The sequence below is a fragment of the Colletotrichum jinshuiense genome, chromosome 6 (assembly GCF_051148585.1).
Source record: "Colletotrichum jinshuiense chromosome 6, complete sequence".
NCBI lineage: Eukaryota > Fungi > Ascomycota > Sordariomycetes > Glomerellales > Glomerellaceae > Colletotrichum > Colletotrichum jinshuiense.
The window spans coordinates 4,891,875-4,906,441 of record NC_139313.1 but is presented as its reverse complement, the minus strand read 5'-3'; the positions used below and the strand labels follow the sequence as shown (position 1 = coordinate 4,906,441).

The following is a 14,567-nucleotide window of genomic DNA, read 5'->3' as shown; positions in this document are numbered from 1 at the left end:
GGGGGGTTGCAACAGGGATGCATGGGGGGAGCAAGGAGATAAAATGAGAGGTTCCGCGAGTTCTGATTGGGTGCAGGGTCTTAGCGTGGCCACTAAGCACAGGCAATGTCAAGCAGGACCAACCGCCACGGCGCAATGGCTGCCTGGGGCCCCTGTGTTGTAGTGCAGGGGGTGTCGTTGGGGCGACTGCTCAGGCGGGCGATGGCCAAAATTATAAAGAGGCAGGCCTCCCTCCAACCCGCTTGTTTCGAAATTCTTGCGCGGAAGCTCCGACCGACGGCCTTACGTAGTCATCCACTCACGTTCGGCCTTTCTAATTTTCCTTCTCCACCCCCACTCAAACAACCCCAAATCCCAATCACGATCTTGCATCGTCATCGCATCATCACCCCCCCAAACGACACCTCGCTGTCCTTCGCATTTTCTGGATCCATTCGCCGTCGCGACTTGGCTTCCGTTTTCGAGGCCGATTTCTCTCTCTCTCCCTCCATCCAACTAACGACGGATCTGTCACCACTCAGGGCTCACGTGGTATCGCTTCTTAACTGAAAGTGTCCCGAGACATCCTGCCCTGAAGCGAAAGAACTGGAATACGTTCCTTTCAAGACATCCCTTCGTTACATCTCTCGCGCGATCCCTTCCGACGACACACCAGGTCGAGAACGAGTCGCTGCGCTCTGTAGACATCGCGCAACGTCGACGAATAGAGACAACGTGCTTTGAACCGTGACGAGGTATCCCGAGACGTCGAGTTGATTGGTGGTATCTGGGTCATTCGCGACATAACCAAAGCGACGCCTACGAAACCAACGACCTTCTCGTCGACCTACCTCACTTGACCCATCTGCGCCGCATTCCTGCCGTCACCGTAAACTCGGCATCGGTCGCAAGTCGTCGCATCCAAAGAGTTTCGCATAACCTACCTGTCTTGAGCAGACACTGTAGGGGAGACATTCACTTGTTCATCTCCCACATCTGGTACGCAAATCATCTTTTCCAATCCATTTCTACGCTGCCTGTCTGCGCACCTTCCTTGCTCGCCTCCCACCCACCCATCCATCTATCCATCATTCCTTCCCGCTTTGCGCAACTTTGGCGCTGGTAATCCGCGCTCACTTTGCTCCCTCTCACCTCGGATCCAAACTCGTCCACATTTGCCCAGCAAACAAACATCACTCTTCTCTGCCCACCATCAATACCACCATTTTATTGCCTCAACGGCTATTGCGCCACTGCATCTTTACTCAGTCACTAACATTCGCAACCTCAGATCTGCTCTCTGCCTCTCAATCTTTAGCCATAGCCAACAACCGCAATCATGGAGGCTATTCAGACCCATCCCGTCAGCGCTGCGCAGGCCAAGGCCTTCACTGCCCCTGGATCTTTATCCTTCCCTGGCGGCGCACACGAGCTCCCTCCCCCTATGGCGAACGGCGATAAACCCGCTGTCAACGGGCAGGCTCCCATCGTCAACGGTCAACAAGGCGCAAACGGTACCGGGGTGACTCCCGCGACCCCCGCTGCGACCCCCGCTGCTACCCAAGGTGGCAGTGGCTTGACTCCCACGCTGCAGTATGTATACCATGAGTGAACTTTTGCTGCTCAATGAGGCTTATCTCGCCCGTTCAAGGAATATCGTTGCCACGGTCAACCTCGATTGCCGCTTGGATCTGAAGACGATTGCCCTGCACGCGAGAAACGCAGAGTACAACCCGAAGGTATTAATTGCCGGTTGAAACTTCACATCATCATCATGCTGACCTGTCTGACCACTAGCGTTTCGCTGCCGTCATCATGCGTATCCGAGAGCCAAAGACTACCGCTCTAATCTTCGCCTCTGGCAAGATGGTCGTCACTGGTGCCAAGTCTGAGGATGACTCGAAGCTTGCCTCGCGCAAGTATGCACGTATTATTCAGAAGCTGGGATTCAACGCCAAGTTCACGGACTTCAAGATCCAGAACATTGTCGGCTCTTGCGACATCAAGTTCCCCATTCGCTTGGAGGGTCTTGCCTCGCGCCATCACAACTTCAGCTCCTACGAGCCTGAGTTGTTCCCTGGTCTCATTTACCGCATGATCAAGCCGAAGATCGTGCTCCTCATCTTCGTCAGCGGAAAGATCGTCCTCACTGGCGCCAAGGTGCGCGAGGAGATTTATCAAGCTTTCGAGATGATCTATCCTGTGCTTCAGGGTCAGTACCTGTCTTCACATCCTGTTGATTCTTACTTACTAACTGTAACTAGATTTCCGGAAGGTTTAAATTCACTGAAGCCATGGATCGATCATCGACTCAACGTCGATGTACCACTATCACTCGCATCCTTGCCGACTTGTACGATTATACACCCCCTTTCTTCACGATACCACGACTGCTTTTATCCACAAACAATAAAAAAAGCGAGCGTTCGTCACCTGGCAGCTTGGCCATGACTCAAGTCGCCTCGACGCTCGTTTGTGTTTTCACTTGATTTTTTCTGCTGCATTGCATTGGCGTTGGCAAAGGAGGGAAACCTGGGTTGGAGGCATCCAGCCGGAGGGTTTGATTCAAAAGAAAAGAGTAAGATTTCTCATACCGCGACACTACATAGATTGCTCGTGGCATCGTCGACGGCAGATGCGCAGGTCGACTTTGCCGTTCTTTAATGGAAGCGACTTAGATGCACGGGGTTGAGGGGTTCACGAGGAATACGGAATGGAGTTGGTGTTGCCTCCTGGACAGTTGGTCGGGAGGAATAGGATGGATAGGGGTTGATTGAGATACGAAAACAGGTTTTATGATGGCAAAGCCGCCTGGCCTCACCGGGTGGCCTGACTGATCACTCCAGACTTAATCTGCACTTAGTCTGCGGGTTTGATGCGAGTCGATAAGTTAGCACTACCTTTTAGCGCAATGCCATAGCCTGGTTTCTACGATCCTTCTTGCGTCCCAAATTTTCATGGTGATGAATGGGTGATCGATCATGCGACAGCGATAGCATAATAATTATCTGTTGCGTTTCGGGGTGAAAACCTCTACAGTTATACATCGTCCTACAGTCTCTACTTACTATTTACTTCTACGATGGACACGAGAGCATGTTATCTATGTCTACAACTTGGCTTGTTGTTGTTTGAGTAAAAGCCCCGGGATGCCTCCTCGGCTTCCGTCTTCTGTCATGATGTGTTCGTACAATCCAGTCACGTCTTCCTTGCTCTTGATCTCCCTCCACCTCCACTTCTCAGTGAACACCTTGTCGCCACGACCCTCCAGCACGTTCACAATCTCCCTGCCCAGCACAGGCAGGAACTTGAAGCCATGCCCGCTGCCGCCCGTTGCGACAAAGAGGTTCTTGGCCTCCGGGTGGTGGGAGACGAGGAAGTCACCCGTCTGGGTGTCAGTGTACCAGCACAAGCGCGTGTTGACGAAGGGGCGGTCGTGGATGGCGGGGATGGGGACGATGGTGCGAACGGCTTGGCGGAGGGCAGCCTCGCCCTCCTTGGGGAACTTAAGCTTAGGGTCTGTGAGGTGTGTAGCCGGGAGGGAGACTGTGCTTCTCGCGTTTGACGAGGGCGACGGGTGGGGGATGGATGTCGGGTTGAGGTAGCCGAAGGCATGGCGCGCGACCTTGAGCTGGAGCCCCGCGGGCGGGATCATGAAGAGCCCGGTGCTGAAGTTGAGGGTCACGGGCATCTTGGAGAGAATTTCGAGCTCGGAGGGGGTGATGTCGATGTAGCCGACCGCCTGACCAGTGGCGATGGCCTGGCCCGAGAGGTCGACGAGTTGGCCCGTCCAGGCGCCCGCGGCGACGATGACGAGGTCTGCGGAGAGGACGGTACCGTTCTCGAGTGTCGCGCCCGTCACCGTCTTATCAGACGAGTAGTTTAGGCGGGTTGCGGTACCGGACACGAAGGTCACGCGACCCAGGGCTTGGACTTTGGCGGCGAGGTATGTCATCGCGGCGGCGGCGTCGGCCCAGCCGGCGAGCGGGTTGATGTAGCCCCATGTGCCCGGGGCGATTGGGGTGCCGAGATGCTCCTTGATGGCGGTGGGTGTGGGGAGCTCCTTGATCCTGTCGCCGTCCTTGCCCGCTAGGGAGACGACATTCTGGTAGCTTTCGCGGACGTATTCGAGGGAGGTCTTTTTCGCTTTTTGCTTGGCTTTGGCATTGGTATCTGTTGGTGAGGAAGCGGAGTGGGGGGCAGAAGGGGTAGGGTCCGCGACGAGGCACAGGCCGGATTGGCTGTACCGTCCCTCGGCGCCGAGATCAGACGGGTTCTCCGTCTTGCGCCATTCCGTCTGGGCCTCGGCGGCAAGGGCTGCGTAGGCGGCGTCGGCGTAGTCTGCGCGGATGATGCGGGAGGAGTCAACTGAGGCGGCGTCCTCGCTGGGACCGGGGACCGGGGAGCGGTCGACAACGGTGATGCTTGTCGAGGCGTAGCGGGGACGGAGGGCGAGCTCGTAGGCCGTCGTCAAGCCGAAGACGCCAGAGCCGATGATGAGAATCGAGGAGGGTGCCGGGGGTTCTGTCGGGTCGGAGGCTGTCATTGTGTCTGTGTCTTTGTGTTTTTTATTTTTATTTTTGGATGGTTCGGGGCGGGGTCCCGGACGGAAAGTGATTAGGGAGGTAGATCACACGGGTTTGATTGGAAGAGCAGGGAGAAGTATAATTGGAAACGAGGCAAAAGGGGAGCAGAAGGAACTTACCTTAAGAAATGCGTAGGATAGGACTAAGGAAGGGGCCGGTTGGCTGAGTGGTGCGGAAAGCTCACCGCACCCGGGGGGGCGTTATCGGAGGTAGAATTTTTCGCGGTTGGTGCCTCCCCCGGGTGGCTTCGCGTCGATTTGCTCATTGACAAGCCGGCGGGGTCATCCATCGTAAGTTTTTTATTTTTTCTTTCGGTGTGAGGAGCAACCTGGGAGTGCAGGTGTCCGGCGCGGGGCCGACCGATGGGTGGCATTGTAGGAGATCCCATTGCCAATGCTAATGCCGTGCGCGGTGTGGGGGGTGCTTCCTCGCTCCAGTTTGCAACGGCAGTAGTCTGGCCAGGGGATGGGGATCCTTCAAGGTGCTTGGCCTACATGGTCAGTCTGCATGGAGGGACTTGCTGTGGGTTAGGTGTAGTATTTGCGTGGTGGTAGAAGCTTGGCCATTCTGGTTGGTGTAGGCAATATTTCGTGTCTACTCCGTACCGCGTTAACTACAAATGGCATTGGGTACTTTCGCAATGAGCTCTCTGTGGTCTGGGGGGGCCTTTTCCGAGTGACACTCACGCGACGTTGGCCTGCATGGCTGGCTAGGTCCTAGTGACCCGGGTGCGCTTTCCGGCCCTTTGAAAGTGGATTGTATACTTAGTAAGGGCTTTGTACGCTGCATTTTAACAACCAATAGATCCAGGCTCAATGGTCTAGTCGTATGATTCGTCCTTCGGGTTCTTCAGCCCTTAAGCACAGCTTGAATGGACGAGGTCCCGGGTTCAAATCCCGGTTGGGCCCCATCTCTTTTTGCATTTTTCTGTTTGGACTGTAATGAACGCCGTTGTCCAACTTGTTGGTGAATTGCGCATAAATGCCTGTGAGCGTGCGCAAGAGAAAAATCGGCATTGGAGTTAATTAATTAATCTGGACATTCCTTTTAATGGCTATTCCCTCATCCCTTCTTTGTTTATTAGTCATTTATTTAAATGCTTGTTTCTTTTTTGATGCTGCTTCCATCTCCCCCTACCTATTGACAAGGACATGGAAACCATGCGGCTGACTTAATGATGACCGTTGGTGTTCTAAACAAGGAACAGTTGACACCGCCTGGAATAGAACAGCCCACCTTACTCCCACCCAGCCGTATGAATTGATGCCATTTCGGTACTCCCCGCACCGTGCGGGGTCATACCACATCCCCGCTTTCAGCTGTCCCACGCCGTCTTCCCTGCCTCAAACCATCACTCACTCACCAAAACTTCCTTCACAACCACCCGTCACAAAAAGACGACCACATTAAAAATGGTGAGACTTGAATCGCCGAAAGTTTATACATTACCAAACACTTAATGCTAATATCAACTGCATAGGCCGCTGCTGGGTTGACTGAAGAGCAAAGGGCGCAGTACAAGGAGGTGTTTGACCTCTTCGTAAGTTCTACCTCCCTATCTGTTCCCCTATTCATCAGGCTGGCGCATGCCAAACCTACCCAACTTTGCCACGTTTTGCTAATACTTTACTCCCGCGAGATAGGACAAGGATGGGACCGGTCAGTATTTTCTTCTGCGAAGCCTTTTTACTTCGCCTCCTATGACACCCGAGGAATTAAACTCGCTTTGAACCCTTTTTGGGGGAGACAGGATGGCTTAGACCGTGCCATCTCATCTTGCTCATTGTGCCCCTTCTATTCTCACGCATTGCATTTCCATCTCATCAAGCAAGCTGACACCGCTCCTACAGGTGACATCACCGCCCAGGAGCTTGGCGAGGTCATGAGGTCGCTGGGCCTCAACCCCAGCGACACCGAGCTCAACGACATGGTCAACGAGGTCGACGCCGACAACAACGGCACCATCGACTTTAATGGTGGGTGGTTTTTCGTCATCCCTCTCGTGATTCATGTGTGCTGACTGCTGCGACCCCAGAATTTCTCAACCTCATGGCGCAAAAGGTGCAGGTTGGCGACGCCGAGGAGGAGCTCAAGAACGCCTTCAAGGTGTTTGACCGCGACGGCAGCGGTACCATCTCTGCTGAGGAGCTGCGCCATGTGTTGACCTCGCTGGGCGAGAACATGACTGCGGCAGAGATTGAGGAAATGATCCAGATGGCCGACAAGGACGGCGACGGGTCCATTGATTGTAAGCCTCCCCCGCGAACGTCTTCGTCTCTGTTCGATGAAGCGTAGATGTTGATTTGAATGCTAGATGATGAGTTTGCCTCGATTATGATGAGAGAGTAAAGGTCCTTGGGGGATTCCCGTTGTTCATGTTTCTTGGGTTTGGTTCGGTACGCAGGTAGAATGAATCTGCTCTTTTGGGTCCCTCGGCTTCTTCCACGACTCGGCTCGGCTCTAGGATATTCAAAACCCGAGACCCGCGTATGCCGCATGTCGTCCCTTGCAGTCAAGGTATTTTTCTCGTTGAGGCTTCGGGCGCGATACCCTAGTCCTATCTAACCCCGTGGAATACCTCAAGAGCCACCGTGGGCTCAACAAATATCTCATGTTGATTGGCAGCGTCTCGTATCGCAGATGGTGCGACAGTCCCTACAGCCACCAGTATAATCACCGACTGGGCGGGGCTGACTCCAGCATTTCCAGCTCGGTCATGATAGGCAGCCTCCCATGACCATAGCATTATAGACAGCTAAGAAAGTACTGAGCTACAGATACAGAGGCTGTACATTCCCCTTGTAAATGAGGATGTGGCGATACCCCATTCTCCGCTGGCAGCATGTAGGAGACATAGGCCGCTAGTTTCTACGTCCCATTAGTCGTCGAGAATCTCGACTTGTCCCTCTAAATTTCAGTGTTGTCTCTCTTTTGTCGTCTGTCTGCATGTCAAGCCAGGTTTATAAAACCCAGGTGCAGCTGGAGCCGTCTCATCTCCTGGCGAGCCCTGCGTGCAGAGAGCATCTACCCATCAAAGCTGTGGAAGGAAGCCAGCAACCACGATGACGAGAATGGATCTCGCCCCCCAAATACAGCGATACTGAAACAGATGCAGAACATGGTTTTCTGTCCCAACACATACAGGAAGATGCATCTTGCGAAACCACAAGCCCTGGCTAGTCTATAACTGACTTTGATATATGGGGATCCATGGACAATACTGCTTCGCCATTAGTTCCCTTTCACGGAGGAGAAAAACCTCTCACCCATCGAACATAAGGATGTGGTGGTGATCATGGTCAAATGTTACTTGGAACGTGTCTTTCTGGACTACTTATACTGCATCATCGCCGAGTCTTGGATGCTACGTGCGCCCTGTAATGGATATGGTATCTCAATTCTGGCGCGCAAAATGATCGAAGAGATTGGGAGAGCCAGCCTGTGGTACGGGGTTCGCCTACAAATCTCTAACGAAAAATATGTATGATACCCGTATTCCGAGAGGGCCACGACGTTTGAGTCTAGACAACCCTATCTCGTGCTCTCCATCCAACTCACAGGAATAACTAACTAGCCTATAGAGACATCACAAATACAAATAAACCCCCGCGCTTATACACGGCAATGGGCTAGCCCATAGGGCAAACCTCTGCTCCTGCTTATCTCTTCCACTCCTTAGTACCTGGGAGTAGTCTTGCCATGAATCCTTTCAGTCTACGTCCTCCACCCACCTCCATTGCTGTTTTCTTCTGCCTCAACTCATCAAGGCACTGGCCTCCAATGTAACAATTTCCTTTGTTTATGGAACTGATGTTTACTTAACGTTCTCTCCAAAGCATCTCGCGGCCACCATGGCAGAGGGGAGTATTATCTTCCCGAGTTTTTAAGTCTTGAACAATCCAGTGCTGATCTAAGCAATTTTTTTGACATTTTAATGCAAATTTAAACCCGTTGCCTCATATTTGCCAGTTGGAAGTATCTAAAGACCTATTCTACTCACAGAGGACACACGTCCAATTATTACAAGAATATCATATAGAGGGAAGACAAAAGTTACAGCCCCCTCGAGATGCAATTGAGTAATGCGTTACAGGTCTACTCAAGCCACATATCACCGGAAGCAGGTGAATAGAAGGAAATCGTAAAACCCGGAGGCGTGGAAGGCTATAAAATCATCAGTGGTGTTGAAGAGGCTGCTTGTGCCCTTCTTTGAAATCATTCGTTAGCCAAGTACAGATGCTCGGTGAGTGTGGCTCAACAAGACGTCAGATGTGGCCTAGGCGGTTCCCTAGCCACATCCAAGCAGTGCGAATGTACACCAGGATTCTCGTTTCAACACAGTGCCAACCGCGATCTGAGGAGCGAGCTGCATCAAGCACTTACAGGACATTTAACCCTTCAATCACACAACTATAGATCACCTTATAATCGCGGTCGGCGATTCTCGACAGCAAGCCGCCTCGATTCTCCTCGATTATGCGACAGCAATACCTACGATTTCTCTGGTAGCGATGTCGTCGACGAAGAACCTTGTCGAGTTTCCCGATGTAGAGGCGAAGCTCCAAAAACCCTCCAAGCAATCCGCGTTCGAGAAGCAGAGAGCCGAAGCCGAAGCAAAGAAGGCCCGCGAGGCCGCCGAAACCGCCGCAGTATACCAGGACTTTGTCAAGAGCTTCGATCACGACGATGACGATGCGGTTGCCGGCCGATTCGGTTCCATGCCCTCACAAAGAGCTCCCCAGAAAGCTCCTGGATTTGGCGGTACGCCGCTAGGGGGAGCCGCGGCATCAAGGCGACACTTTGGCGCATCCGCTCTGAAGAGTGGCCCTGGAAGCTTGGGACCCGTCGCGAGCTCGAAAAGTGGCCCAGGAAGCTTAGGACCCCCGTTGGGGTCGTTCGGGCGCAAGCGAGGGTTTGACGCATACCGTCAAGAGCGAGACCGAGATGGCAGACTCGGGTGGGAGGAGCGGGAGGAGCCAATGTCGGTCGCCAAAGTCTTCAATAACAGCGACGATGAGGACGAAGCAAATACGGACTCGAGGGCGCAGGAAATGGCAGTGGCCAGGCCCACGTTGCGTCTATCACAGCTACCTCCAGGAACGTCTCCCGCCTTCATCAAGTCGCTTGTTCCAAAAAGCCTGACGGTCGAAAACGTCAAGATTCTTCCACTTGTGGGGACTTCTGGCACTGAGAGGAAGTGCGCTGTGGCCATTGTCACACTGTCGCAGGACACTCCAGCAACGGACATAGACGCGGCAGTGAGCTCGCTACAGAATCGGTATCTAGGGTTCGGCTTCAACCTTTCGCTTCACCGACATCTCTCCTCGGCCGTTGCCACTGCCACAGCTTCGACGCTGGGCGGCACGTCTGCGTCATCGCAGCCCTTTGGCGCCAAGCCTGTCGCACAGCAGGCGACACCAGGCAATGCGACAACGCAACATGCTTTCCATCGGGGATTCGCACCTCCAACTTCCTACGGGCCCAACGTTGGAGGACCGATAAACCGGAGCAGTATTCTCCACGTGCCGGTCAAGCCCCCAAACGATGTCAAAATGCTCCAGCTCATCAACAAGACCATCGAGTCGGTGCTCGAGCATGGCGTGGAGTTCGAGGCTCTGCTAATGAGCCGTCCCGAGGTTCAGCGCGAAGAGAAGTGGGCTTGGATTTGGGATGCTCGCAGCGAGGGGGGTATCTGGTACCGCTGGCGTATATGGGAGATTGTCACAGGGTCATCGGCTCAACGCAACAAAGGGAGATACCTGCCCTTATTTGATGGCAGTCACGCCTGGAAAGCGCCGGACAAAGGCCTGCCGTTTGAGTTCGTCACCAAGATTGATGAGTTCGTGTCCGATTCGGAATACAACTCCTCGGATGATGAAGACTTTGACGGAGACAACCGGGAGAACCAGAACCAAGGCCCCGAGGCCGAGGCTACCTTCCTGAACCCTCTCGACAAAGCCAAACTCACCCACCTCTTGTCACGTCTACCCACAACATTATCCAAGATCAGGAAAGGAGATATCGCCAGGGTTACGACGTTCGCCCTGACGCATGCAAGCAGGGGTGCCGAAGAGGTTGTCGATATGATTGTCACGAATGTCGAGAGGCCTTTTGCCCTAACCGCGGCAAACCCGGAGTTCCAGTCAAGCAATAAGGAGAAAGGCAGACAAAGGGACGATTCCGAACCATGCGACCCCGAGCCTGAAGAGAAGGCTGACAAGGAGGGTCCCGACACCAGCGGCGCAAGCCTTGTGGGCCTGTACGTTGTTAGCGACATCCTTTCTGCCTCATCTAGCAGTGGCATTCAGCGGGCTTGGCGGTATCGACAGATTTTTGAAGGGGCACTCAAAGAGCGCAAGACTTTCGAGGGTCTTGGTCTGATGGCCGAGAAACTAAACTGGGGCCGAATGCGGGCTGAAAAGTGGAAGCGAAGCGTTGGTCTCGTTATCGGCCTCTGGGAGGGCTGGTGCGTATTTCCGACGGAGAGTCACGAGTTGTTCGCCAACAGTTTCGAAAACCCGCCATCGCTCAAGACGCAGGAGCAAATAGAAGACGACGCAGCGAAGAGAAGCAAATGGAAGCTGGTTGAGGCCCCAACACCAAACACCGATGTCGCCATCACTGTCACCCCTGACAACAATGCACCAGAGAAGTCAACGGCCGACGTAGAGGAGGATGTCGAAGGCGAACCGCTAGACGAAGAGGACGTTGCCGGCGAACCTATGGAGGAAGACGACGTCCTTGGCGAACCAATGAGCGAGGAGGATGTGGAGGGAGAACCCATGGCAGACGACGATGTTGAAGGGGAGCCAATGGAGGAGGACGGAGTCGAACCAGCGGAGGATCAGCCAGCACCGGCCGAAGGCAACAAGGTAGAAGAATCGGCAGAGAGCGCAGGCACTGGCGACACACACCCGGTGGGACGGTTGCAGCTTTCGTCTTTGCCGAAGGGTCAGACAAGGAAACGAATGAGGGCTGTGGACATGTTTGCCGACTCCGGGGATTCGGACGATGGCAACTAGTTGACTTTGCACGGCGTATTCAGGCGTAACCCTCCCGAAGGAAGGTCAAGGGGACACCAGGGGCGGCGCGGCGCGGCAGCGTGGCGGCCTTGGGGTGATTGATAATCTTGCTCACCTAATGAAGACTCAAGGTACCTGAAGAAGAATTGGCCAATGCCCAGCGTTGCAAACGCGGATGTCTTGACTGGGCTGCTGGCGGACAGGGTATATGTGGAGGGGTTATGGCTTCTGTCCCGCAGCAGACGACGGCACGGGCAGGGCGACTTGTCAATATTGGGTCGCCGAGTACTGCTCAGGGAGGCGGCATGGCAATGCATAAGGTGACAGGCAACAGTTTTGTCATGCGCAGAAAGGCGCACACAGGCATCGGCAACAAGTCGGTTTGACTGGTTCAACTAAGGCGTAGAGTTGTTGGCGTTGGGGGGCACATATGAAGGCTAGCTTTACAGTCGCTTGTCTTCACCACCAGGCAGAGATGTAGATATATCTAGCCGACAGAGTTGCGGCGGAAGAAAAAATCCAGAGCTCACGGACCAAAGTCAAGCGAACAATGCAAAGCGAGCTTGCAGCCGGCGAGGTTCGGCGCAAAGGCCAAAGTTACATCACAAGTGCCCACCTTTGGGCCTTTTTGCAAGCGCTATTCCTGCACAGCCATGGATACACATTCTTCGTGAAGTGGCCTCGGGGGGGTGGTGGAAAGGTGGTAACTCGTTCGACATCCGTCTCGTTGAATTTGGTGCCGGATCCGGCCAATCAAAACTTGCTCACTTCCCTTGCCTCTCGAGCCTCTGACGGTGGAGTTCTTCTTGCTCCCACCCTCCACGTCCGGTCGCTTTTCTGGCATTTGCCCACCACTGCCCACCATCGGCCACGCTCGAATTTCCTGATACAGAGCGCGTAGCCGCGGGATGGACATTTTTTCCCCCCTTGGTCAATCTGCACCCGGGAATGCGTCCTGAGGTGAAAGTAGGAAGAAAAATCTGGCGCCATGTCCGTGGGGGGGTGTGAGTTGGGGAGATGCACTCACTAACACGGCGGAAGCATTGATAGATAGGTTATATTCTCCCAATTCCTTTCTCCTTTGGATCCTGCAGGATGGTTAGAGAGTCACCAATGTTTAATTGAAATGCGGAAGAGAGCCGATCAATTCTAATGGTACTTGGCTTCGACTCGACAGGAACCCGAGCCTGGCTGACCATGGACTCGGTACCGACTCGTGGGACAACCAACCAGTCAGCCAACTAATAGCAAGGCAAGCCAGCTGATGGGGCGTGTCGGTCGTACAAAATGTCGGAGCTGGAACCTGGGATGCGGTAGCTCTCATGATGGAGTAGAGGGGCACGGCGGCGGAGACGGAGCTCGAAAAACGTCAAGATGCGAGCAAGACACGAAGAAGAAAACATGGCCGAAGAGACCCCTCAATGCAGGGCACGCAGCAGAAACGGAGGTCGGTACTATAAAGGGCGATCAAGTTAGCTTCTTATCATTTGGGCAGTGTATCCCGGCAGAGCCAACACGGCGTGTTTCTTAGCCGGAGCTAGTCAGTTATCTCACCTCATCCTGCCGTAGATTGCCGGTGGTGGTGGCCACGATCTGGATTTGCTTGGGCCCTCGAACACCTCGTGGCGGCAGCACCCATCACGGCGAGACGGAGTCGCCGCAAAGGAGCGCCGGGCGTCGAAGAACAAAACGCCCACCCCCTCCTCTGTGGCCGTCAGCCACGGCAGTGAGATATGAGGTGCATGCTGTTGGAGACGGGCGGTATTGCAGATGCAGTACTAATAAAACGACATGTCGCATCGACGGCACCCAACGACCCTGGGAGTGCCTTGCTGCACCCCTTCACGACGTGCTTTAAGGTTGGGCCAGAGAAGTGCCCATCTGAGGAAGTAGGCCCGAGACGAAGTTTAAAAAAAATAAAGAAAAAAAAATTTGACTTCGCCATGTGTCTATCCGTATGTTCAACTCATGCACAGCGAGCGCAAGGCGAAGGCACAAAACAACACATGTGCCAGGTGTATATGATTCCAGTACGTACAAATAACAAAACGGCAGCAGCAACAGATCAACCAGGAAGAGCAATGCTTGATAGACGTACCTTTTGTGGGTGGCGGGAGGTGTACAACACTACATACACTATGTAGGGCGGCGGGAGGGTGTGCAGCTCACCTCGCATAACACTTCTCGACTCTCTCTCTCTCCCACCTGTGCAGCAACCGCACTCTGCACGGCGCCAGTACGCTATGTATGTACACTAATAACCCCCGCACGTGGGGCTGTTTCGATGCGCTACCAGGATCCTTGGCCTGGTTCTCTCGTCCCTCGTCCCTCGTCTCTCCCCCCCTTCGTCCATCGTCCATCGTCCATTGTCCAGACTCCATTGTCCCGCCGCCGCTGCTGGCCGTGCTCGTGCTTTTCTTTGCCGCGTTGGATATTGGCGGCTGGGCTGGCGTGGGCTAGGCCGTTAGTATGGGCCACCCAAGCAGCCAAGTGCGCGGGTTGCTGGACTGGATTGGACAGTACGTCAGGGCCGGGCTGATGGTCTTTCACTGGAAGATGACTCCTCCTCTCCCTGGCCCAGCTCAATTGACGGCTCTGCTCCGGGGCGCTGTCAGCCGCCCGCCCTGAGGGCGACAGAGCAGCCTGCTGTGCCTGTTTCAACGCACATGGGCCACCCTCAGTGGCCTCACAGCCTGACCCCGACCCCCGACGTCCGTCCACCTGAACGATCGATCCACAAGCCGTTTCTACCTCTGTCTCTGCCTCTACCATCTCACCTGCTGTACCTTGCCATCCCTCCGCAAACATTTCTGCTGCCGAGTCGTGCCTTACTCGCTTTCCGACCCGGCGGCGGCTTTGCCTTCGTCACCTTACCTTCCTCAACTCTACTCCTCCCATTCTTCATACGCCGCTCGTTTGTCGCCAGTCTCCGTTCGAGAGTCCCGCCTCTGCCTGCTCTCGCCATCCATCCGCGCCGAAT

At 54.3% G+C, this 14,567-nt stretch overlaps 4 protein-coding genes across 4 annotated transcripts; 3 read left to right on the top strand and 1 right to left on the bottom strand.

Annotated features, from left to right (window-relative positions):
* Positions 1 to 1,318: 1,318 nt before the first annotated feature.
* EsH8_VI_001241 (TATA-binding protein) lies at positions 1,319 to 2,260 on the top strand (the record flags this gene model as incomplete). The annotated part of the gene is made up of 4 exons (XM_083272494.1): positions 1,319 to 1,572; positions 1,631 to 1,718; positions 1,777 to 2,191; positions 2,244 to 2,260. The coding sequence occupies 4 exons, from the start codon at positions 1,319 to 1,321 to the stop codon at positions 2,258 to 2,260; spliced, it is 774 nt and encodes a 257-aa protein (XP_083127668.1).
* An 828-nt stretch (positions 2,261 to 3,088) lies between these two features.
* Positions 3,089 to 4,525, bottom strand: EsH8_VI_001240 (FAD dependent oxidoreductase; the record flags this gene model as incomplete). The annotated part of the gene is made up of 1 exon (XM_083272493.1): positions 3,089 to 4,525. The coding sequence occupies one exon, from the start codon at positions 4,523 to 4,525 to the stop codon at positions 3,089 to 3,091; it is 1,437 nt and encodes a 478-aa protein (XP_083127667.1).
* Positions 4,526 to 5,977: 1,452 nt separating this feature from the next.
* EsH8_VI_001239 (uncharacterized protein) lies at positions 5,978 to 6,914 on the top strand (the record flags this gene model as incomplete). The annotated part of the gene is made up of 6 exons (XM_083272492.1): positions 5,978 to 5,980; positions 6,046 to 6,105; positions 6,209 to 6,224; positions 6,416 to 6,541; positions 6,601 to 6,813; positions 6,880 to 6,914. The coding sequence occupies 6 exons, from the start codon at positions 5,978 to 5,980 to the stop codon at positions 6,912 to 6,914; spliced, it is 453 nt and encodes a 150-aa protein (XP_083127666.1).
* Positions 6,915 to 9,076: 2,162 nt separating this feature from the next.
* Positions 9,077 to 11,587, top strand: EsH8_VI_001238 (SWAP/Surp domain-containing protein; the record flags this gene model as incomplete). Its single annotated transcript, XM_083272491.1, has 1 exon — positions 9,077 to 11,587. One exon carries the CDS (start codon positions 9,077 to 9,079, stop codon positions 11,585 to 11,587), a length of 2,511 nt encoding a protein of 836 aa, XP_083127665.1.
* Positions 11,588 to 14,567: the final 2,980 nt, after the last annotated feature.